Raw genomic sequence first — 25,627 nt, 5'->3', positions numbered from 1 at the left:
AGACACAGGAGTAAATACAGCATGACGTAATGAGAGTGAAGAAAAGCAAATCCAAAATTTGAGTAGAGCTCTGTATCAAATAACACTCTTCATATTTGGATTATATCAGTTCACAGATTAGACACACAGAAGAGATAAATGGAGGAATAAAGCTGTGATGAATAAAAGTACCACAACAGTTACTGACACCTCAGTGAAGACGGATATGTTCTATTACATAAAAACTAGAAACATGCAAACAGCACTTGACCTACTCTCAGAGCTCGGATATAGGTCAGCTGAGTCATGACGTGTTAAGTGCCTACAAAACAATTTAGTCTAAATATGGCAGCATCTTTATATTGCTTTTATACAATTATCACAAATTCTCATTAATGCACAACACATTTTTTAAAAATATACTTAATGTTGGTCCTCTCTTACTTATGTCAAAGATATGTAAGTACTTTCACCACAAAGTAACATAGCTGGTAATATTTGGACATCCTAAGAGGATCTGTAATGTCCCTTCATTACCTTCACACATTTCATAGGTTTATTCTAGCATAAAGAAAATCACTTTTACAAGCCTGCTTCAAATGTATAAAATAAGAGACTAAAGTGTGTCATGTAAAAACACATCCAAGTCCCCAGAATGAGACAGGAAACTTTGACACAGTTCTTCATTCATAAGGGAAATGAACATCACTCTCCAGTGTGTTACCTGTCCTTAAATCTGCCCCCGTGCTGTCCATAAAGCTCAACATAAGATGAGGTTCCACAGAAGTGATAGAGCAGCTCCTCTTCAGGCGGCTAATACTAAATACTGACGGTCCTTTGCAGACTGAATGTGCTTGTGACTGCTGCACCCCGAGTGAGGCTGTAGAAACAGGTGCATCAAGGCAGAGCTGCTGTGTGCTTTTATGCACCTGTGTCCTCACAGAGTCAGTAAGTGAGCTGGTGCTTTTTAACACTGACTGGTCTTTTCTGGACAGATGAAACGCTCCTGGTCCTTCTCAGCTGCGTCTGTACCAGCCTGCTGCTCCCGGCTGCTCGTTTTGTTTTCCTTTGTACTGCTGCTGTTTGGAGGACCCTGGAGTTTTCGTTGACGCTCCAGACTGTGCCACATGCCGTAGCCAAAGTAGATCAGGAAGCCTGGGAAGAAGTGATGGACAAGATATGAGATTCCATTAATAAAAAGAAAAGAAAGATAAGTTTGATGTTTGGAAAATCTTCTTTTTATTTTGAAGAGTTAGATTAGAGGATTAGTTCTACTCTCATATCTGTTTGCTAAATATGAAAGCATGGTGCACCAGTTAGCCTTAGCGGTTGAATTGCATGCCTTGTGTACAGAGTCTAAGGCCCTGAAAGCAGGTAGTCTTTCCACACTCTCTCACCAGCCTCCTATTATATCCTCCATCCTGTCCACTTAGGCAGGAAAGCTCAAAAATAAGCTTAAAAAATATATGGAACTAAAACTGGAAACTGGAAGTAGTAGCTTGTTGTCTCCAGATTATATGCAATGCCAGGATAACATCTCTCTAGTTCAGAGTTCATGCATACATGAGAGAGGTCTTGACCTTTTTATCCAGCATCATGCAAAAAGAGGGAGCCTTATGTACGTTAAGAATGTCAATCTATTATTTTATAGAGTTAGGATCGGTCATGGCTGCAAATTTTTGGACTGATAGTCCAAAGACACTCACCCACAGCCATCCACACAGAGAAACGTATCCATGTGTCTCCACTCAGCTGGACCATGAGGTAAATATTGACAAAAATACTCAGAATGGGCAGAAAAGGCAGAAGCGGTACCTGAGATGAAAAACAGCACATATTCATCATCTCATGCAGGATTGGTGTCATTTGATAACGTTGATAACAAAACGACACATTGAGCTGCTACACACCATGAAGGAGACCTTCTTTTTTGTCTGAGGCTGTCTGCAGATCATGAAGGTGCAGCCACTGAACATGAGGAGACAAATAGACAGCGACGCCAAGATCCACACTTCCAAACCAAGGATGCAGTCGATGTAGTATGTGGTGAGATAGCTCATCCCGCACACCAGCAACACTGTGATTGAAAACACACATTTAATCCTCATATCCTTAATGACACTTGATAAGGGATTAACGGGGCCCGCTTACCTAGCACACTGATACTCATGTTGACCACGCTGGAGGAATGCTCAGAGGGGGAGACAGGAGGGTGCAGAACAGCCTGAATGGTGGGGTTGCCGCCCTTCAGCATGTGGAGGTGAGACTCAGACTCGGTCAGCTCAGACTCGCCCTCCTCAGAGGACAGGAATTCCTTCTCTCCAGAGCTTGGTCGCCCCTCCATAGTTCCATCAGGCTGATATCTAGAGGACAGGAGGAACACTGATTAAAGGTCACTAAAGGTTAAAGCCCAAACAAGAGACAGACAAACTACTTATTCAAATATTTAGTGTTTCAGCTCTGAACTTGTTCATATCCAGAAGGCTTCACACAGCTACACACGTCTGTCATTGTGAAACATCCAATGTGTTTGTTTTTAATACATTTTCAATCCTGTTGAAACCAAACACTGCCTCTGTGTTTACTGTGTCTGTGGCAGACAGACACCTGAGTGCAAACAGCAGAGGTGTACACAGTTTAGTAAGAACACAGATCTTGAGTAAACATCTTTCACTCAAGCAGCCACTTCACATTCATACAATGAGAGCATTCACAGGTCTTACATCACCACTGTGATGCAATCACACAAGGCGTGTGTTACACCACGTAGTACTCATACCTGTGGTTGGGTTTTTTTTAAAAGCAGTTTCACAAAGTTGCACAAATACGATTCTGCCTCATGAGATTTTGTTGTGTAGTTATTTATGAACGTACACACCTGAGAATGAGTACACACACAGCGACCAGCGAGTAGGCCAGCAGAGTCCCAATGGACATCATGTCCACCAACGCTTTGAGGTCAAACAGGAAGGCCATGATGGCTAAAGTGAGCAGGGAAATAAAAAACAGTTACCACAAGAATGTAATCTTTGAAGGAATAATAAAAGGAAGCTGAATAATAACTGATTACTGACAAAACAAATTACATCATACATAAAAACATGTCATACCATCAACAATCAGAAGTGCAACATAAATGTCCCAGCAGATATGAATTGAAAAGCTTTCAAACATAACATCCAAAAAGACAACATAACATCAACAGATGCAAATTTCATTCATGCAGCATGTTTTCGCAGTAATAAGACAGAAAAGGTCCAAATGTTTCCCCGGGCTGACAGCTGTAATCCTCTCCACACCAAGTGTCTTTTGATGTGAGATACACTGTGGAGTTTCTCACATGTATCTCAGCACCAGGCTCCAGTATGGAGCTGATCACAGCAGTGAAGTTCAAACACTGAGCACCACTACATCCGCTGCTTCTCACAACCTTATATTAAAACAAAAATAATAAAGAAAGCTTCCCGGCCCAGTTGCTCAGCACATGGCCTGTCTTCCTCTCTGTGGGTGTAGTGAGTCCCTACTAAGACATTTGCCCAACGCTTTATCAGCTCATAACTTTGCAGGTCTCAGCCCCAAATCCTGGAAACAGCGAGCAGAATCCAGCCATGGACTGAACCTGGGTTAAACTGAATCAAGCTCAGCTCTGAAAGCTTTGGGAGCAGGCATTTCTAATATGTGAGGAAAACCACGCAAGTCCCATCAAGGCCAACTTGAACATCAAATATACTCAATCATTTTAAGAGGTAAAAATGTAATAATAACCGGAGATAATAACATAATTAGATAATAACTTATCTTATTAAGACTTAAAGTAGGTGGTAAAATGTGTGTTTCAAAGCCCTCATTAGTTGAATGTTTAGTCCTGCTTTAATGTGGGCCAGCCTGCTGGACCAGAATCTATGCAACTGCAACCACAACAAATATAGACTCTATGTTCTGAGTCACCTAGGTTAGCATTAACAAAAAATCAAGTCAAAGTTTTTATAATTTAGTTATAAATTTAGTTAATTTAGTTAATCATTTTTTATATAACCTAGTGTAAGGGGAATTTATGGTATTTAAAAGTATAGAGTTTAAGTACAAAAGCAACTATTTTAAAAACTAGTTGCAGAAACGTTTCTTCGTCACAATGTAGCATCTTAGTTTTATTCAGCACCTCCCCCGTTTATTGATGCTCTCAAGTTTACTGACCTTCTCTTCCTTACAGAGCTTGTGTACAATTTATCCAGCTAGGCAAAAGAAACTCAATAAAACTTTAATACCGTCTTTGACTTAAATAAGGCTTCCCTGTAACTCCTAATTAACAATTAAATGGAGGGGAATAGTAAGACATTAGTATAATCGTGCTGCTTTCGTGGCAAGAAAGTAATACGTGGTAGATGTGAATGACATGTGTACCAGGCTTCAGGCAGTCAGTGCTCCCAGCAATAAAACCCAGAACATAACACATGGAAAACCAGATATTGTATTTTTTTTTTCCATTGCCAGCTGTCTGAGAGAGCTTAAGAGGTGCCAAAAGGAATACTTATCTAAATTTGTCAAATCCTATAGCTGCTTGTTTCCTCTTGTTTTCAGTCTCAGGTGGCTTGAGTAGCCACATGAGGTCTTCTCATCACTATAATGTTGCTGTAAGAAGCTAGCTTACTCTCTTTGATTTCAGAAAAGTGTCTTAAAGCTACAGAGGCTGAGGTGGTGAACACTAGATTGACCCAAAATAGGTAAAAGTCCATGAACTGATCAGCCTTATATTCTCATGCTTTGGGAAACACCATCACCATGTTAACATGCAGTCACCATCACCACCACCACACCATGTGCATTCCCAAACAAGTCCACGTTACAACCCCATGATAGGCGAGTCCTGGTCTCGGGAGCTTACCCGCAGTGGTACCTGCCGCCATGGTGGCAGCCACAGGCGACTGGCGCTTACTCACTTTGGACATAAATTTGAACAGAATGCCATCTCGTGCCATGGCAAAGAGAATGCGCGGCAGAGGGAACATGGAGCCCAACAGGCTAGGAAGAAGAGGGTTCATGGTTAAGTTGAGGGCATTCTGGGAAAGAAAACATGACACCTGCACAACTGTGAAAGAACAACTTGTGTTTATGGAGGGAAAACCTCTTCAAACTAGACTTTATAATCTTCAGGGTGTGTTGATCAGTGTCAGGAGGAGAAAAACCAAATCATGTGCATGTTTGTTTGTGTCTTTCACAGTTGATTGGTGGAGAAAGATTAGCAGGAGTGATCTCACTGGACTCTCCACGGATCTCACCTGCGACTACACCGGAAGTCATAGTGGCAATAAGTGGGGTCTTCGTCTTAGGATTGATTCGTGCTAAGGCTTTGAAAAGCACCCCATCCTGTGCCATAGCATAGATTACACGAGGCATGGGGAAAATGGAACCCAGCAGACTGCATGAGACAGCAGAGACATGCAAGACCAACACGTTAGTCAAAGCCCCGAAAACACAGACATACACATAATTACACTCACAATCACTGCTTTCAATTATGAGGGTCTTTCTTTCCTGTAGGTGCATATTTTAGAGAATAACTTTGTATCATTCAGCTTAGAACATAGACAATATCTTGAGACGTGTGCCATGAGGCTTTTCATAGTTTGAAGTTTTGCTTGGTGTTGGATTCAAAAGGAGTTTATAAGCCTTTGAGTGATGACTATTTCCAGCAGTGCAGACTTCACATCCAAACATACAGTACAATAACATGAATGTGTCAGGGAGTTTTTATCACTCTTAGAATTAATCAAAAACAAGTGTTGAAAGGCGGACCCCAAAGTAATTAAATATAATTGGTTCCAGTTAAATTTGATGATATGCACATGAATGCAGATCATGGGATAAGCTGATGGTTGACATTCAGCAGGTTTTCCAGATAGAAACAATGAAGGGTAATTGATAAAGCGAACCTTCAGGAAAGAAAGACTGAATAAGGTCACAACAGTTTGAGGATTTGCGAAAAGCGTGGCCACCTTTTTTAGGATACTTCAATTGCATATAGAATATGTCAAAGCATGCAGGTATTTAAAAACAGAGAGAATTAACCACTGCACCCACTGCATAACACACAAAGGAATCAATCCTATAACAAGACACTGACTGAGAGATATGGTCAAGATATTTGGCCGGATCTCGTTCACCATTATCGCCCGTTTATAGCAAGCACATCAATTAAAGTTCATATGATACAATTAAGCTGACTTACAGTTACTCTTACATCTCAGTGCTTTCCATCTATAATGTATATGTTTGTTTTTAACTTCAACTTATTCTTAAGAAGTCAACTCAGTGGTTACCTGGTGGAGAGCGCACACAGTGAACCTGCAGCGACCACATATTTAGCAGGACCCCAGCCCACATATTCAAACGCCATAGGCAGAGGGCTCTTCTCATCAAGCAGGTAGTAGGGCATCATGAGTGTGAGCGCAGCTGACACACCAAAGTATGCCAGGAAACACACCGTCAGGGACACCACGATGCCGATAGGAATGGCTCTCTGAGGGTTCCTCACCTCCTCACCTGTCACACGCACAAACACAAATACCTTCAGATTTAAGCTTTCATAAAACTTTATCAGACCTCGTCCCAAGCAGCTTACCTGTAGTTGCAATGCAGTCAAACCCCACAAAGGCGTAAAAGCAGGTAGCAGCTCCAGCCAAGGTTCCACTGAAGCCGAAGGGCATAAATCCTCCCACTCCATAATCGCTGCTCACGTTGGCCGTCACTGAAAGATTCCTGTAACATCAAAACTGTCAGATAGCACCGCTTTACCTGGAAGAGTAGACATGAGGTAAGGTTTGGCCACTGCTGCGTGTTTGAAAGGGATTGTAATATTAAAACGAAAAATAAACAGACCAGCAGTCACACTGAAGCAATGATTGATGTTGTTTAAGTAACAGCTTTGCATTTGAGAAGTATTCAGACAAACAAGTGTTAACAAATGAATAAATTACCTCTTTACTATGGTGACATTTATGAGAGATTCTTCTGATATCTCCCAGTTGCTTGTGTCTCCTTTGACAAAGCCAGAGATGATGACGAACAAGAGAACCAGCACATTGATTGAAGTGAAGACTTTGTTGACCCAGGCCGACTCCTTCACCCCAAATGATAGGAGTCCTGTGTTGGGCAAAAAGAAAGGTCAGTTCAGCACTTTGAGGGGAGTAAAGTGAAACCGAAGTGTTAATAAATCAATATATATACTGATAATGTCATGTAGTTAGCAGTAAGCAGGTCTAATCTGAATGCAGTGTCAATCGTAGTTTAACAGCTGCTTTAAATCACTGTTCACAAACAAAAGTGTTTGACGTGAAGTAGAGTCTAGGTATGATCACCAAGGTATTAGGATGAGTGCGACAGGAGTGTCTGTACCACAAAGTCAAGGCTTTTACACAACTTAAGAGAGTGACAGGTACATTTACTGTTAACCCTTTTCATTTGAAGTGCTCAGAATCTAGAAATCTGGTGGAAAACGTATAAATCTTTACATTTTAAAATGGTGCAGATAAATTCAGAGCGCAATAAAAATAAGGAAGTGATAAAGCCTCAAGTTTTTCTGACATCTGGCCCTTGTAAACAACCAAAGTCTGGAGGGCTGTGTGAGGGTCACATTGACATAATCTCATCATTGCATTGGCAGACCCATGGATAAAACACACGAGACCATTTTTCTCAGTCTCAGCCTGAGGGCCATAAAGGTGGAATCGAACCAAAACATGTGAAGTTATGAATTCCTGAACTGTAGTCAAAACGACCACGGGAAATTAATATGAACTACTTAATATGAACTACTCTCTAAACTCTCAACAGCGGTTCAAGATACTAAACTCTCAGCTAGTGGGGTTGTAAAGAAACTATGCTTGTTCTGGAAAGTTCTCAGATTTTATTATGTGACTGTGGGAAAGAGAAGCAGGGTGCTGCTGGAAACTTTCAGGGTGATCAGGGAGTTCTTGAAAATGAAGGGGGGGCTCCCTGAGGACTCACATTGTCATTCTCTATTAATCATGTGTCACACACTATCCTGACTTGTTTGCATTAGATCATTCCAGCTCTGACTAAAGAGAGTTTTTTAGGAAATCTATCTATGCTCTTTCTCTGCTACTTTTGGCGCGATGCATCCACTTGTATTCTCAGTCTGTATCTGATGCTTACCGGAGAGCAGCAGAATCAGGCAGACAGCGAAGAAGTCAGGGTACTGAGCCAAGCCGGGAGAGTTCATGCTGAAGTAAGTCTTACAGAAAACCTCTATGTGTCCTCCTATCATTTCATCAAATGTGCCGCTCCAAGCTCGGGCAACTGAGGAGGTTCCTGTGAGAAAGCAATGAACAGACAGTGAGCCATCACTTTCTCCTCATCAATCATGTGCTCTCTTAATAAGCACGTAAAGATTTACATTAACTCACCAATAACATAAGAGAGGATGAGATTCCAGCCAGTGATGAAGGCCCAGATCTCTCCCACTGTCACATAGCTATAAAGGTAAGCAGAGCCAGTCTTTGGGACACGTGCACCAAACTCAGCGTAACACAGCCCGGCCATAACAGAGGCCAGGGCAGCAATCAGGAAGGAGATGACAATACTGGGGCCTGAGTCTCCCTTTGCCACCTCACCAGCTAAGACATAGACGCCAGCACCCAGAGTGCTGCCCACTCCAAGGGCAATGAGGTCAACGGTTCCCAGGCAGCGGCACAGCTTTGAGTCCTCCAGGTTGCTCAGGTCCACCATTTTCCTGCGCACCAGGGAGCGGCCAAATGACAGAACCTGCTCCAACATGTTGACACCTGCTGACAGAGGGGAAGAGAAAAGAGTGAAAACCTGAGTGGCCATGGTTTGAATTACTGTGTGTAAAAGAGCAGATTCTTTGACACACCCTCAAGACAGCCCTGCGGCATGAGTGAGTGTTGGAGTACAAGTACATGTGTTCACAGCATGAGGGCCTGTAAGGTACAGACTCACAGTTAAAGATAGATTATTTTAAATGAACAAAGAAAAGCTGTTAAAGCTCAAGGGAGAGGAAAACAAAACTAAATCACTTCTACTGCTCTTCTTCTTTGAATATTCTCTTTTGTGCTTTTTAACATTCAGTAGAGATGCAGAAGTTAGGAAGACACAGATTGAGTCTGTGAGCACAGTTTGGTTTCCCCCCCACCTGGTCCAAATTTTCCTGAAACTTGTTCTCTTTAAAAAAAATGCTGAAATGTCAATTGCATAACATGAGATGATGACACAAAGGTGAGTTAGCGCTGTTGAGATGGATCTTTACCCAACCAACTTTGACATCCGTTCTAGGAAGGCTGCCAAGTCCTATAGCGTGGTAAAGTTCATACAGTAGTGTCCCATTAAAATCCATTGTTTGGGGTTGTGGTGCAGATCTAAGTACTCAAAGAGCTGCATTCATAAGGGGACCATCAATGCACCACCATAACACAATGAAGACATTCCACACACTCTGAGTACATAAAAAAGGACATAAATAGGCAAACTGCAAGGTCTTCTTTGTTTTCATTGTACCTAAAAGTGTCTCTTTTCATTAGCAGGATTCTTGAGGCCCCTGCCTAAAATATTTGCATGGTTACATATTGATAAAAGAGGAGTGAAATATGCCCGTTCCCTGGTGAATAGTTTCTTTGCTTGCTTTTGAAGTTAAGCCTACTTCTTTGAACCAGCTCTCTGATTGTCTTGACCGTAAATTAATGCTGACGACCATTCAAAATATGCAATGATCTCTATTCAAGTGTGTTTCTTCAGACCACAAGAAATGAGTTTTGGATGTGACAGCTCATTAGCATTACAATGTGGATTATATTACAGCATCTCAAGTATACAGTTGATGAAAAGTGATGATTGTAGAGAATGACATTTGAAAAGTGAACTATCACTATAAGTCCACATGTCAGTGTTTTTAACATCCTACAGCTGAATTGTGTCTTCAACTGGACTTGTTTAATATCTTTGCAAAGGCTGCCACTTTAAAAACAACTCAATGCCACTGAAAACATCTTAAAATTACATTTCAACACCAGTCAAGTAAAACACAAAATTTGTACAAAGTTTTGCACTTACCTTTTGACACTGTGAATGAGACTTGAGAGTTTACACAGATTGCTGTTTGAAGGGTTGGTTTGTTTCCTTCCAAACTTTTTTTCTGCAGGGTCCAGCAGATCAGCTGCACAAGGAGCACAGGTAAAAGTTAAATTACATCCACTGATCCCAGGAAGTACTGCCTCAAACTGTGCTACAGCACTCTGCTCAACACTCAATCATATGCTGGCATGTACTCCGCGGAGCAGTGCATTCACGCCTCCCTCTGTCCCCAGAGTTTCTTCATAGGATCTGCCCCTGCCTCACCCCTCAGACTCCCAGTCCCGCCGCAGCCAGGGGAGTGACGTCCCTTGAACAGGGAGACAAGAGGGAGGAGGCAACCCCAGGGAATTGGGGAGGGGGGATTTAACCTCCATGCTTGAAATTTGGGGGAGTTAAACTCTGGAAACAACACTGCACCAATGGCTTTACTCCTGAGATGGCACAGCAGGACAGACAAAAATAAGGAGTCTTGTTGGAAGAGTTAGTGATTTCTAATGCACTCTCAGGATAAATAGATCCCAGCTGCCCACATGCATACTGACTACTGATAAATGGTTAGGCAACTGGCGTTGACAAACATTGAGGCAGACACTTGTGTTTGCCCAGTGCAGCCCACTGGAGTGCTGCTAAAAGCATGGGTGCTGATTGGTCAATGAAGGGTGGACGAGTTACACTGGGGGGTTAAGTCCTCCTAATGGAAGACAAGTATTGCTCAATGTTCCCTGAGCTATTAGACCCATACACATTACAAAATCAATAGCACAGCTCACTGTGGTACACCAAAAGACTAGCACCTCCACAGAAACTCAAGTTATACGTTTGAGCTCTTTTACTGGATAAAAGTCACATTTTTCCATAAAACACTGCCAAACACTTCCTTCCTGCTTGGGTTGAGTGTGCAGTGGAGGCAATAAAGTGCCAAGACCAGCTCAAACCAGCTTGAAAGCTCAGTGGGAAGGTGGCAGCTGGAAGCATGATCAAACCAGCAGAGCAGAGACTCTGTGACATCAAAACAGCCAGGTCTCTCTTAGTTTGTCCATCCAGCCAAGCAGCCGAATATCATGGCCCCTGGCCCACTAAGGCTTGGCTGCAGGGGCTGATTATCTGACCTGCATGCTGATTGGAGAGCCGGTACTTAACTTGGTGGTGGACAGGCTGAACACACTACTCTTAATTCTTGTGGCTTGTCTTACACAATACACATTCATCTTCTAAATAGGCCTAAAAAAAAATCAGATTTGGCATGGATACAAACAGAAGATTTCAGTGGCAAAATTGCATCCATCCAATCCCTCTTTCAAAGAGAGAATCTTCTACCACTGTCTTCTATCATCCTGCATACGTTTTCTTATTATGGTTCAGTAAACAATGTGTTTTGTGCAATCGTCCTGGCCTCAAAAAATTATTAAAACTTTACAATTAGTCTCAACTTTTTCACATCCAGGTAGCCACTGTAACCATGGAAAGGATGGAAAGGGGACACTGGCTCACTGTTGACATGCACTAATTCTGTGAAGCCAATTGAATGCATTTGTCCCCCAATGGCTGAGTGACCTAGCTTCAAAAAGGTGGATATGGTCAACAGATTGAGTGGTGTTTGCCTTGCGGACAGCGGGACTGCTCGCTCCAGTTAACTCCAGTGTATCCAGAAAATGTTGGAGAGAAGAATTAGAGCTAAGGCAGACACATAAACAGCTCTGAGAAGAATCAGAAAGCAAGAGCAATATCAAGGTTACTAAAAAAAGTCAATAAATAACTTGATCTGGGTCGAGTAAAGATCAAATGCCAAATTTAATCTGTTAGACTGGTTGTATCGACATGTTTTATATTCCATATTCCAGGGTATACCTCAAAAACATGAACAGAGACAGAGTACAGAAATAGGTCAGAAATTAGTTTAGGAGGTGATTACTAGCCGTAGTTCGGATTTTGAATGTAGTGGGACAAAGCCTCTTCATATTACATTTTAAGAACAGTCTGGAGACAGAAGCCTGAAGACATGACCTGCTCTTAGTTTGACTTAATACTCTTTTTATTAGGTTGGAGGAAGTATTATGTATGGATGTATCCATCTTCACTTAAGACTCTCTCTCTCTCTCTCCTCTGCTAAAAGTGATTTCCTGTCCCTCCAGGTCAGTTTACATCACAGACAGTGTACATTACAGCCCGTAGCTCTACGTTTGTTTGAATTCTTAAATGTACTGCCATGATCTTACATGGAATATACTGGCCAAATATTTGGATATGGTAAAATTCAAACAGAATTTCTTATAAGTATGCAGGAAATTGAATGTTGAAAATATTTTGGTCCAACACTCTTGGCACATTAACAAATTTGTTAAAATGATTACTGATGTCAAAGAATCTTCAGGCCCATGGTTTGATTCACCCTGAGCTCACTAAATAGGAAACACTGACTTCTAAAAATGCATCAACCTTTGAGAAAACAGCAGGGTAACACAGGTTTATCGCCCTCATTGAATAGCTGATTTAAACAACCCTCTGCATTGTCATGATCACTTCATTTTTTAATTGCTGCTTTAATGTGAGGTCGTACCTCCTCTTTAACATAATATTGCTTAAGCAGACATCAAACTGAAAATATAAATTCAGTCATCAAAGGTGGATTGTGTTAATCCTTATGCACACAATGTGATGGCTTATCTAAACGGCAGCAAGAAATGATCTCATCAGAAATATTGTAGAGCTAGAGTGGTTGCTTTATTGTCAGAGAATGAAGCTCATTTTTAATATCTCATAAATGAATGTAGCTCAGTAAGAGCGTGTGTGCAGCAGAGCTGCCAGGCGTCAGTAAGTCAATCCCTTCTGCTTAGTTTAACTAACTACTTTTATTGTTTTTACTGTCTACTAGCCTGCAACAGATGGCTCCTCTGCTCACTCATGTGCAAAATGCCTCAGAGGAAAATACAGAAACTTACAGCTTACAAAAAGAGAGGTGTCAGAAAACTTTGATGAGCCAAAACAGTGCAGTGTGGGCATGCAGATAAAAAAAAAACATGTTGGCTAACACATCTTGTGTTAATCCTAGGGGATCAATCTGTATATGCTGGAGAGTTTTTGAAAGTAGCTACATACTCGGCTTAACAGTGCAACCATCAGTTAACCAAACACTACATATTTTATGCTCTCTGCCAAAGCTGTATACTATAAATCTCACAATAACATTTTGGATTGTTTGTTGGCCTACTTTTTAGCACCTCTCAACATCTGGGCAGCAAAGATGATACCATTTACGACTTTGCTTTCAGAATAATGCAGAGCAAATACAGTTTACAGTCAGAGTCTAATGTCATCCTTTATTTACTCGTATGTTGCCTGATGAGACCTCTACATCTGACCCTAGTACTTCAACCCTTATCTTTTCAATAATAACACCTCATCCAACATTACATCAGCAGGTCAATAGTCCACTTGGGATAAATAAAAACACATGTGCACAAGGCTGACTCAGAAACCTCTGCACAATGTAGGGTTGTTTGGTTTTTTTTTTTTGTTTATAGATGAGAAGCTCATTTAACTAACCTGGCGTCAAATGTGAAAAACTTTTTAGTTTGCTTCATTTTTTGTTTTTAGTTTGTTTGATACTTGCACTGGAAAAAATGCCCCTCCAAAAAAAAAACTTATTTCAAGGTACTTTTACCTTGAAATAAGCAAAAAAATCTGGCAATAGACAAGTGGTAAGACTTCATAAAATAAGACGTAATATTTAGAAAACTTAGCAGTATTTTAAAGCTTAGTGCCTCAGAATAAGCCAGGAATGCTAACAATTTTTTTCACTCAAAAAAAGAAAAGAATATTCAGTCACGTTGTTTTTTAGAATAAGCCAGCTATGTTCTAAAGTAGGTGTTTCATTGTGTGCATGTATTTTGAGGATGTATATTTTCATCTGATTTAGAAGAAACAGTGACTGAAAACTAAACCCCCCCCCTAAAAAATACTTTTCTTTCTTTCTTTCTTTTATCTATGGAGCTGTTTTCTGATAGCTTCTCCAATAAAATGCATTTACTTAAATCAAGTAAAGGGTTTGTCTTAAATCAAGATTATCTGTCTTCTACAAATAAGATCTCAGCTTGAGAAATGTATAAAATGTTAAGTAAATCTTGTTTCTTCTAAATTACAACTCAAAACAAGATAATTTTAAGATTGTTTGACTTAACAAGATATTTAAGATGCATTGTCATAGAAGTCCCTCAATCTTGTTCAAATGTTATCTATCTTAAATCAAGTGGGATAAGACATTTTGACTAGAAATGAGACAATTTCACTTGGTAAGATTTTGAGTTTTTGCAGTGTGGAATTAAATAATACCTAATACTGTAAGTTACTAATGCTTTTGTCTTTTTCCTAAAGTGACATTCAGAAAGTGGTTAGCCTACTGTTGTTAGCCTTATGCCAACTGTAGCTTAATAAATGACTAAATCAAACCACTATATCTCATTTATAAATACCAAATAGATACAGAATGACACGTTTCCCTCAGTAAAGTTTATAAAAGTAAGGCTTGTGAGGTGTAATTAAAGGACAGTTAAGTTGTAGAGTCAGATCTGGTCCCTTGCGGCCTGAGATGCCCTTTAACGTGCTGAAGGCCTCGGGTCGGTACCGGGCGCGCTTTAGGACCCAGCAGAGCAGCTCTCGTGGAAACAGCATTACCAATATTATGGAAGCGTTTACCTGCGCGCTGCCGAGGATCAACCCTAGCCATTTAAGCTAACATAAGGCATATTGTATCACTATTGTATATATGTTTTACTGTTCGTAGCTGTATTGAGTGAACTCCAGATATCGCAGGAGCCTGCGGGTTGTATCTCAGCTGCTGATGGAGCACATCCGATTACCAAAGGTAACCGCGGGTCTGGTTGCAGTGATTAGCTCCTATTTCCGCACTGTGCCTCCCATTTCACTTTTACACATAGTGTCAAGTACTCATAATCGAACAGCAGAATTAAATTAGAAAGATTAAACAATGTGGCTGTGGAGAAAAAGGCCTATAATGCTGTGTGGGCCACGTAGGCAGGGAGCCCTCCCTGCTCTTATCAGCCTTTCTGTCAGCAGATGTGTGTGACTGCAATGAACACTTGACTACAGCTGTGTCAGAGGCTCAGGCATCAGGCATTTTGGATGATGTGGTTTTCTTTTCCAGGTGGAGAATGTCAAGCTGCTTGACAAAGTGTCCCCCAAGAGAAGTAAAGTGGGCACCCTCTACCTGACAGCCACTCACACCATCTTTGTGGAGAAGGGGACTGGGGTGCGCAATGAAACATGGGTAAACAAAATCACAGTGCACTTGAAGACCAGAAATCAGTCTGTCTGAAAACCTATTAGAGGGGAAGTTTCTTGGTAATGTGTTGTTACAAGACCTTGAATAATGGACAAGTCAAGATATTGTATCAAAGTTTGTCTGTATTTGCTTTGCATTTCTTTTATCAGGTGCTTCACTGTTTGGTGTGCAGTTTAGAGAAACAAGGAGCCACAGACTCGGGATGTCCTCTGCTCATTCACTGTAAGAATTTCCAGGTTCTTACTTTCGTCATACCTCGAGAGCAGGAGTGCCAGGATGTATTCCTGTCCCTACAGCGCCTCTCCCAGCCAGGTGAAATGTGTTACGTCAGCTACAGCATTATTGTTTCATCTTTGCTTTTACAGATATGTTGATTTCTGTGTTGGATTTGATGTTGAATGGGTTGTATAAATGAAACTGAGGGATCCTTAGTATTTCATAACAAGGACATATTTTAAAGACATTTAAAAATCACTGCAAAGGCTTTAGTTTTATTTTCTTCTGTTTTCTTCTGACTTATTTGGAGGTTTTGATCCTCAAACTAAACCAGAACTGTAACTTGCAGAGAGTTATGAGGAACTGTATTGCTTCTCATATAAACCCAATGTGGATGAGGAGGAGAGAAGTCAGGAATGGGACTTCTTGGACCTCAAGGCTGATCACAGCAGAATGGGACTCCCCAACTCCCTGTGGAAACTCTCCCCTGTCAACCAACATTACAAGGTCAGCAAGTCACCATCGATGACCTGTTGTACTCATCTGTTCTCTTACAGACATGACAGTAGCATAATTTTTTGTTCTTTGTTCAAAGGTGAGTGACACGTACCCCCCTGAGCTGTTTGTGCCTGAGTCCGCCACACCTCCGGTCATCGTCGGGAGCTCCAAGTTCAGAAGCAGAGGCAGATTTCCCACTTTGTGCTACTACTCCAAAGACAACAATGTAAGTTAATAATAATATAAAAAGATATCAAATGTAAAAATGACTACCTTGCTTGACTTTCTGGTCCAGCATTTGTTTCCCTAGTGATTTATTTGAACAGGTAAGTCATCCTTAGTACGTCCATCACTCTTCAAGCAGCCAAGAGGTTTTTTCTACATATCACTCAAATCAAAAATCAGAGAAACCCTTAAATCACTTCTTTTGATGTAGTGGTACTGTCTGCAGATGTGCTCTTGTTACTTTTTCCCATTGAGGGATAAGAATATTCTTAAACCAAGCCATGCTTTTAACGTATTTAAGTTTCTGAATAACAGATATAGACACAGAAATTGCAGATCAGATAAAGACACTGGTTCTGAGACTCCAAGATTCAAGCGAACAAGCGAATCAATTCACAAATTTAGAAACAGTGCTGCAAAGTGACAACACTGAAAAGTGAGATGAATGCAACACTAGATTTTTTTGTTTGGTTTGGTATAAGCTGACTCAGAAACCTCTGCACAGTGTAGGGTTGTTTTTTTTTGTTTTTCTTTTTGTTTATAGATGAGTAGCTCATTTAACTAACCTGGCGTCAAATGTGAAAAACTTTTTAGTTTGCTTCATTTTTTGTTTTTAGTTTGTTTGATACTTGCACTGGAAAAAATGCCCCTCCAAAAATCATTCAGGTAAAGGGGCCTTCTTTTAAATAATGTACATCAACAACAACACAACCAAGCTTCTGGGCAATGTTAGCCTCTGAAGATTTGAAGCAAAGATTTAAAGCTAAGACAAATCCTTTTTCCCATTGCAGTTTTTACGTTCTTGTTCAGAGTGTCCCATGGTTTTGGATGACTCTGTCATTAAATCAAACCATGAATCACAACCACGTCCAAAGCTGATTCGGGAAAAAGCCAGAACATTCATAATCCCTTCAATTAATCCTTACTCGGACAGTTGGGAGTGCTTTATGTGTTTGAGGTCAACTTCCCAGGGCTCAGGGTCCAGTGTGTGGAGCTCGGTTTTTTACAAAGGGGCTCCACTCTGGTTCATGGGCCAGAAGGGAGAATCACACAAAGGTCTCTGGCCTTTTCCCATGTGGCCACCCGATGGAGATAAGAGAAATTGTTTGGTGTGGTATTTTGAATAGAGCATGCAAGGAAAGAAAAGTGCAGTGATTTGTTTTTCCCACAAAATGTACCATTCTCATCAATGTTACAACATCTCCTTCAAAATATTCTCTCACACAAGCAAACATTCCCATATGAAGCCTGAGTGCCTCTTACCTCCTCCCAGGCTGCCATCTGCCGTAGCAGCCAGCCCCTGTCAGGTTTCAGTGCTCGCTGCCTGGAGGATGAACAGATGCTGGAGGCCATCTTGAGGTCCAATCCCCGCAGCGACTTCATGTATGTGGTGGACACCAGGCCTAAGGTGAGCCCTCTGTGCCTAGCAGAAATACAAGTGTTACAGTGCAATGCTGTATGTTCAGGTGGGCTTTATTTTCTAAACTGCATTTTGCCAGCTGGATGTGCTCACAGCCAAAGCCTTAAAAACATCCTGGCTATGTGCTTTTTGAAACATGATTGGTACAGATGTTTTTGTGAAGCTCTCCGGTTTTGTTTAATTTAATGACAATGCATCTAATCTTTTGTCTTTGTAGCTGAATGCAATCGCAAACCGAGCTGCAGGAAAAGGCTACGAAAATGAAGACAACTATTCCAACATTAAATTCCAGTTCATTGGTATCGAGAACATCCATGTCATGAGAAACAGCCAGCAGAAAATGCTTGAAGGTAATTAACAAGTCTTACTTAATGAGTTCAGATTTACTGTAAAAACAGCAGCACATTCATCACTATGACAGAAATGTTTCACCGCAGAAGTGTTTGTGGAGGGAAATGTATCTCTTCTGATATGGTCTGTTTAAATTTGTTGGATCTTCACATTACCAGAGCAGAGCGAGACCCCATGCTACCCCTGTGGCTTTCAAATGCACTCATGCAGACCAGACTGTGCTGCAATCAGGCCTCAAATGAGCCCACTGGAGAATTTCTGGGTATTGTGCAGGGGTGCTCCTAGGAAGACTTTCAATCCATCTGGATTTTATTTCTGAGCTATTTTGGTTTCCCGGAGTGGACAATGCAGGACCTTATCCCCCAAAGAGAGGCCGAGGGCGTGAGAATGATGTGATTTCAAGTCTGAAAAGTTATAGCTGTTCTTAGTTGTGATAACTCTTTGCCCCCCTGGCAGCACAAGGGAAGTCTTTAAATACTGGAGACAGCGCCTACCCTTCAGAGCCTGTCTGACTATCCACCCGATAGCACACTTGAATGAGATTTTGAAAGACCCCCTGCCTGGCAGCAAGGGCTCAAACATTTGTTACAGTAGACTTCTGCTCTTCTTAGCATTATAAAAGGTTGAGTGAACCCATTCACCTGCTTACTCTACCTTCAGTGGCCTCAACGCGCTCTCATAGGTCAGACACTCATGAAGTGATGGTGAAAACACTTGATCACTTGAGACAAAACTCCATTAGTGCAGAAAGAGGGCAAAAGAATCATGATCAAATGAGGAACATTACCGTGATAAATTGGCGTGTGCACATGAACTGTCAGCTGTAGAGAAACTTATGTCACTCTGCCCCTCAGTGAACTTTCAAATATTTATGTTACTGTGAAGATGGAAAAATAAATTCAAGTTTTTCAAATAAGCAAACAGATGGCATGAAGCCATATCCTACAGAAATGGATACGTCTTATATTGTCTCATCTGTGTCACTGGTATTGGACATGACAGGACTTTCATGTGTCACATTTACATTTAGCTGTGCACTGAGGCTAAACTTGTTCCCAGTGGTCAAATGAGGCAAATGTTTGTTTACTTATTCATGCAAACATTTTCATAATGTCAGCAGAGGTTGATGTCAGTTATGGCACATGTATCATATTAGCATTCTAATATTTGCTAATGAGAACTGAACTGCAGCTCTTACACACAGAGAAGATGTTAGTGCTGAGGATATTTGATCCAAAGAGGTTAAGATATGTGCAAACGCTGACCTGCTGAGGTGCTAGAGGAAAGTCAAACTAGTAAAGTCACTGATGTTCATCCTCTGTGGACCATGAATGCATTTTTAAATGCATTGGAAATCCATCCAACATTTTTTGATCTATTTCAGTCTGGCCCAAAATGTTGGACAGAGCATCAAACAGACTGACATCTTTAGAGCCAGGCTGCTAACGTGACTGAAAACACTGACTCTGGTCCAATTAAACAGTCACATGAGAAGCTAAAGGGAGTGTGTTATGAAAGAAATAATAAAGCAGTGTGACCCATATTTTCTCATGCCACACTCAAATTTATGGATATAGTTGCTGCTGTGTGTGATCAGGTATGCACCATGTTTCCTGTCAGTAAGACAGCTGTGTTGTGGTTACAGTGTGTGAGCTGCGCTCCCCCTCCATGTCAGACTTCCTGGAAGGTCTGGAGAACTCAGGCTGGCTGAGGCACATCAAAGCTGTTTTGGATGCAGGCATCTTCATCGCTAAGGTCGGTCTGGAGGTTAATCCCTGCTGTCTGCCCCTCCACTGCACTCAATATTAGCTTAAGTGTGTGTGTGTATGTGTGTGTGTGTGTGTGTGTGTGTGTGTGTGTGTGTGTGTGTGTGTGTGTGTGTGTGTGTGTGTGTGTGTGTGTGTGGTACATATTTTGTGTCGTCTCTCGCTTGCAAGAGCTCAGTTGTTACAGTATACATCAGGCTCCACCAGCCAAATCCTGGAGGTTCACCATAATTGAGCTAATTATAGACCCTAATTACATGATTTAATCAATGCCACAAACAGGCATCGTGTGTGTACAGCCTAACAGGAAGAAGGTAGTATCTAAGAGATGCAAATCATCAATTACAAATAATAAAACAGAACAAAACTGAACACATATCTGGCAGCTTTGCTTGTCGTAATTGGGAGTCCCAAGAGTGCTTTTATATATGAAATCAATTGTGTCTAAGCTCTCAAAGTGGAGGAAAAACAGGAAAAACAATCACACAGAACAATCTAGCTGCCATAAGAACATAATGAGTCTATTCCTCTGCTCGTACTGAAAGCCTCAACAGTATTGATAACCTTTATCACCAGGCCCTTTTCAGCAGGATTTGTCAGGTTTAAGAGTCTGAACTGTGCTCAGCTTTTGCTGGCTTTTTTTTGGTATGAAGAATTCACATCTGGATATATTAAGTGCTTAGAAATTTGTTTTTAAAGGCACTATAGAAATAAATATATTATTATTATTATTATCATTATCATCATTATCATTATCATTATCATTATCATTATCATTATTATTATTATTATTATTATTATTATTATTAGGCTGCACACAGCAGTGCTCATAATTGCACTTTGACTTCAGTCCACATTTAAATGTATAGATATGTTTGCTTGGTTGTGCTGCCACACCTCCTGGACTTTTTGTGTCTGTGTTTGAAGGCCGTTGCACTGGAGGGTGTCAGTGTCCTTGTTCACTGTTCAGACGGTTGGGACCGCACTGCTCAGGTGTGCTCTGTGGCCTGTGTGCTGCTTGATCCATACTACAGGACCCTCAAAGGACTTATGGTAAATACTAAACAATTTCACTATACCTATTCTAGATACAGCTCCTTTTATATCCACAGTATAAATATGAGACACCCCCGCCCTGCACTCTGTTTTCATATTCTAGGAAAATTGTGACTGTACCTGAGAGTAGTCCAAACAGGGCTCATAAGCTTATATCTTGGATCAGAGGGATTTTCAGCAAGCTAACTCAGAATCCACTAAGAGCCACCGTGGAATACAACTGTAATAGACAAGCTTGCCCTAAAGTCAGATGAAAATGACCCCACACAGAGGGTGAAGAGGTTCAGTCACTCTGCAGGGACTAACCGTACCTTTAACCACAGCATTCTGAAACTCTGCAGCTCCTCGTGTCATAACACTTGATCTTTTTTCACATAGGTCCTCATTGAGAAAGACTGGATCTCATTTGGACACAAGTTCTCTCACAGGTTTGACTCATGAATAAACTGTCATAGCATTTCTGATTTTGTTGTTTTGCTTTGCTAACTGTCCTCTCCTGATCTCTAGGTGCAACCACTTGATGGGAGACCCTAAAGAGGTGTCCCCCATCATAGATCAGTTCCTGGAGTGCGTGTGGCAGCTCATGGAGCAGTTTCCCTGTGCCTTCGAGTTCAACGAGAGGTTCCTCATCACCATTCACAGCCACATCCACTCCTGCCAGTTTGGCAACTTCATTGGCAACAACCAGCGGGAGAGGATAGAGCTGCGGTGAGATTTACACCTGCAGCCACCATCACTTTCTTTTTCTTTTCACAGCCCACACAGAAAGAGAGAGAGCCACGGCACTGAGAGGAGACTGGCTACTGAAGAGAAGTGACAGATAGTGGTCGTAAATTACATCACATGCCTTATACAAACATAGATTACTCCATTCTAGTATATATTCGTAGATTACTCCATTCTAGATATAAAAAAGATGCTACATAGGTTTCTCTCTTTCATCAGAAGAGTGTTTATCATGTTCTTATATTACCTGTCCCTGTTTTTATTACTTCCCTGTGTTTTGACCTCTATACAGACTGCTTGAGAGAACTCACTCATTGTGGAGTTATCTGTGGACAAACCGAGCAGACTACATCAACCCTCTGTACCGAGAAGACCACAGCCAGACACAGGGGCTACTTCGGCCATCTACTGCCCCCTACTGCTTTAAGTAGGTCCCTACAAATAGTAACAACACATGAAAATACAGCATGTTACCTATGTTAGGAAGAAATCACTGTTTTGTTATAAATCCATATAATGGGTAAACAAAGAAAAAGGATTTGGAGATGTTCTCACTTCAGAGTTGAAATCTGATGCTTCAAACAGGTTTTGGAGAGGGCTGTTCAACCGTTTTGACCGAGGGATGCATCCTCGACAGTCTGTTGAGGATTACCTGAGTGCAATCCAAGAGGAGACACAGCAGTTGGAGGAGCAGCTGGCTTCACACAAACAGGTAGGACACGGCTTTACATTCATATTGTTTGTTATTTATCCTTAATCAATCATCTGCAATGCTTTTACTCGTGATGGGGGATGACTGACGTCTGCATTGCATCACTTTATCAACAGAAAATTGCTGAACTGGAGAAGGATCAAGAGTGGAGGGGTGAAGTTCAGAAAACTGAGTCCTTTGATATGAGCCCCACAGCGTGGGCTGGTGGGAATGACCTCTTTCTGGCTAACACCCCCCAGGACTACTTCACCAGCAGCCCTTTTCAGCGTAAAGCACCAGACAGCGGCCTGGTACTCCAAACCAAGGACTTGACCCAGACATCTGAATTCAACCTCTCCAATGGCAGCGACCAGGAGTCTGGGATTGCGGACCTGAGCCTTCGCTCGCCACTCAGCGAGGACAGTGCCAGGGATCCAGACTCTGATGAAGCCATCAACTCAGCTGCCTGAGCTAATGTAGCATTTGGTGAAGGGTGCAACACCAACAAGCCATCAACAGGGCCACCGAACAAACACTGCCTTTATATTCACCAAGTAACCCAGCTATGGGCCAAGTGAGGTTACACAATTGATTTGCACTTTTGTTTGCATGTGGGGTGGTGGACATTTCCTGTTCTCATGTACACTGTAGGGGTTAGTTAGCTGTGTGCTTGGTTTTTGCTATGGTCTTTCACATACTGTGTCTATCAGATGTTTTGTTTTAAATGTAAAGACCATAAGAAAACAGACAGGAAGTAGTCACCTGTACTGTTTAATGTACCTGTGAGTTTTAACAGAGTTCCTTATTAATATATTGAAATGCAGTAATATGAAAGAAAAACCAAAATCATTTTATAAGAACAGAAATTAAAACAGAACTCATCAGATGGGTCAGTGACATGATAAAACAAGAATCTCTTTGCAAATCATAAAAAATAAATAAATTAAAAGCATATTTAAATTGTACGTCGTTAACAAGGAAAAGACGAGTTCACAATATAATCTGTTAACACAAGCTGTTATAAGCATTCAGAATAACTCAGCTATGTAGCTGTGTCTCTAAAGAGTTAACTCCTTGAGTCCTTTGTCATAATTTGTTTGTTAACCCTATAAACGTACTGTCGCATCTTATGGTCACTTTGGAGTATCAAGAAGTAGCCTGTGAAATCCAAAATGTAGTTCAAGTCACAATGTAGCAATGTTTACGTCCCAAAGTACGTGTTTTGATTTCCTCAAACCAAAATTCTTACCAAAGGAGTGTAGCTGCCTGATAGTACAAGATGAGCACAGAGTTAATGAGAAGTCTACTTGGTACTGAAGCAGCAAACTAGAGCATGTGAACACTGGAACAACACTTTGAGTGTTGTGTCATCTCAATTCTAAAATAGGTATTTAAAGTGCTGCCTTTATTAACCTAAATGTATTTGATACACTCCAATACTGCAAACGAACAAAGCAGAGATTATTAAGCTAAGCATGGGAAAATATTTTTGTACGATGACATATTTTTTGACTACTGTAATCTTTCTTTAATGCATGTTTTAATTTGTATCAGGGAGTCTTAATTGTGTGGTCATAAGAGCTTCTGACCTTGCTTAAGAGAGCTTTATATTATTGTCTATTTGTTCTGGTGGAATAAGAGCTAAATATGTCAAGTGGATCAAATAACAAAGTTATGTTGTCTGTGTCAGTTAAAATAAATACATAATGATTAATAATGTTGCTCAAACTGTTTAAGGGTGTGTACGATATTCTCAAAGAGTATTGTGCAGTGAGGATCAAAGTGTTTTACTTTATTCCATTTTATTTTTTTTTTTCAAAAATCTAGTCGTATGAATAGAACAAAATAAAGAATTGAAAGGTGTGTTTACTTGTCTACTTGTCATTTAATCAATCGTTTACCAATTTTTGTTTTTCTGGTAAAGTTATGAATATTTCTTCAGATAATGAAGCAGTGACACTCAGTAGCGTACTCAGGCTGCTTGAGGGGCAGGGTGGTAAAGAAGGCACCTCCTGTCAAACCTCTGATACTCATAGTTTAGGGTTAATTTAAACATTGTGGTAGAGGTAACAAGAGGACGGTCTGGGGGTCCTCCCTCAGAAAATGTTGAGCTCCCTGCATAAAGCCCACTGCTCAGTGAGATTTGTTCTGTTATTTTGACAAGTTCATTGTATAACTGAGTTTTGCAATATAAATAAAATAGTTAAATTAACTGATGAGACACTTACTTCTTTCAGACTTTCTGGGGTGTTAAATCAAATTTACAAATCTTGCTGAACAAACAAATGCAAAAAAAAATAGGACACTATCACATTTTATTCCCTAAAAGGGCATCTAGACATCACTTGTTTACATGAAACCCACTGGCGGGGTCATAGAGACTCAGTCAACTGGAGAGGCATCCAGAAGGCACTTTATTAACATTGTATTGATTGGAATGGCATCCTGAAGGCCCTTTTTTTTTAGATTAGATATACGAGAAGGGCATCCAGAGGGCACTTTTTTAACGTTTTATTCACTAAAGGGGCATCGAGAGGGCATTTTTTTTTTTTTTTTTAGTTCAATACAAAGGTATCCATACGGCACTTTTTGCACCCATGAGATTACTTTATTAACATTTTATTGACTGGAATGGTACCCTGAGGGCACTTTTTATATCAATTATATGAGAAGTGGCATCCAGAAAGCACTTTTTTTATGTTTTATTCACTGAAGAGGCATCCAGACATCACTTGTTTACATTAAACCCACTAGTGGAGCATAGAGACTCAGCCAACTTTTTACATTAAGTTCACTGAAGGGCATCAAAGGGCACTACTCACTGGCTTCCAGGGGCCACTTTTTAGCCTCCACAAGGGCATATATAGGGCGCTTTGTACATGTAAACCACAAATAAGGCATCCAAAGGACACTTTTTACATTTTATCCACTAAAATGACTCCAAAGGGAACTTTTTTCATTTTAAACTCACTAAAGGGGAACCAAAAGTTTTATAGATAATGTGTGATTTCAAATATTTGTTCTTCTTGTTTTGTTTTTTTGTTGTGTGGACCCCAGGAAGACTAGCAACCACAATGTGGAAGCTAATGGGGATCATAATAAGGAAAGAAAGAAAGAAAGAAAGAAAGAAAGAAAGAAAGAAAGAAAGAAAGAAAGAAAGAAAGAAAGAAAGAAAGAAAGAGAAGTTCAATACGAAGGTATTCATAAGGCCCTTTTTGTAGTCATCCAGTGGAAATGCACCCAGAGGTCATTTTATTAACATTGTATTGACTGGAATGGTACCCTGAGGGCACTTT

At 40.8% G+C, this 25,627-nt stretch overlaps 2 protein-coding genes across 2 annotated transcripts; one reads left to right on the top strand and one right to left on the bottom strand.

Annotated features, from left to right (window-relative positions):
* Nucleotides 1-57: 57 nt before the first annotated feature.
* slc7a2 (solute carrier family 7 member 2) lies at nucleotides 58-10,383 on the bottom strand. The gene is made up of 12 exons (XM_034689386.1): nucleotides 10,063-10,383; nucleotides 8,403-8,783; nucleotides 8,152-8,307; nucleotides 6,954-7,119; nucleotides 6,599-6,735; nucleotides 6,297-6,519; nucleotides 5,256-5,395; nucleotides 2,858-2,960; nucleotides 2,131-2,342; nucleotides 1,890-2,056; nucleotides 1,686-1,794; nucleotides 58-1,134 (listed from the first exon to the last, which is right to left on the bottom strand). The coding sequence occupies exons 2-12, from the start codon at nucleotides 8,770-8,772 to the stop codon at nucleotides 947-949; spliced, it is 1,971 nt and encodes a 656-aa protein (XP_034545277.1). The 5' UTR covers nucleotides 8,773-8,783; nucleotides 10,063-10,383; the 3' UTR covers nucleotides 58-946.
* A 4,187-nt stretch (nucleotides 10,384-14,570) lies between these two features.
* mtmr7a (myotubularin related protein 7a) lies at nucleotides 14,571-24,195 on the top strand. The gene is made up of 14 exons (XM_034690836.1): nucleotides 14,571-14,944; nucleotides 15,245-15,367; nucleotides 15,532-15,694; nucleotides 15,948-16,105; nucleotides 16,194-16,322; nucleotides 17,595-17,729; nucleotides 17,959-18,091; nucleotides 19,738-19,847; nucleotides 20,786-20,911; nucleotides 21,293-21,342; nucleotides 21,422-21,622; nucleotides 21,933-22,067; nucleotides 22,226-22,352; nucleotides 22,469-24,195. Exons 1-14 carry the CDS (start codon nucleotides 14,921-14,923, stop codon nucleotides 22,799-22,801), a joined length of 1,947 nt encoding a protein of 648 aa, XP_034546727.1. The 5' UTR covers nucleotides 14,571-14,920; the 3' UTR covers nucleotides 22,802-24,195.
* Nucleotides 24,196-25,627: the final 1,432 nt, after the last annotated feature.

Source organism: Notolabrus celidotus, chromosome 8, assembly GCF_009762535.1.
Source record: "Notolabrus celidotus isolate fNotCel1 chromosome 8, fNotCel1.pri, whole genome shotgun sequence".
NCBI lineage: Eukaryota > Metazoa > Chordata > Actinopteri > Labriformes > Labridae > Notolabrus > Notolabrus celidotus.
The sequence above is the reverse complement of the archived record's forward strand: the minus strand, read 5'-3'. Positions and strand labels throughout refer to the sequence as shown.

Bases quoted from the DNA above. Each gene is read 5' to 3' on its own strand.
- slc7a2 (XM_034689386.1), bottom strand. From the start codon at position 8,772: ATGTTGGAGCAGGTTCTGTCATTTGGCCGCTCCCTGGTGCGCAGGAAA. The intron at 2,343-2,857 runs GTGTGTACGTTC...CCTGTCCTCTAG, and splicing joins GTGTGTGTACTCATTCTCAG to ATATCAGCCTGATGGAACTA. The intron at 1,135-1,685 runs GTGAGTGTCTTT...ACTTCTTCCCAG, and splicing joins CTCTGTGTGGATGGCTGTGG to GCTTCCTGATCTACTTTGGC.
- mtmr7a (XM_034690836.1), top strand. From the start codon at position 14,921: ATGGAGCACATCCGATTACCAAAG. The intron at 14,945-15,244 runs GTAACCGCGGGT...TTTCTTTTCCAG, and splicing joins AGCACATCCGATTACCAAAG to GTGGAGAATGTCAAGCTGCT. The intron at 19,848-20,785 runs GTCGGTCTGGAG...CTGTGTTTGAAG, and splicing joins CAGGCATCTTCATCGCTAAG to GCCGTTGCACTGGAGGGTGT.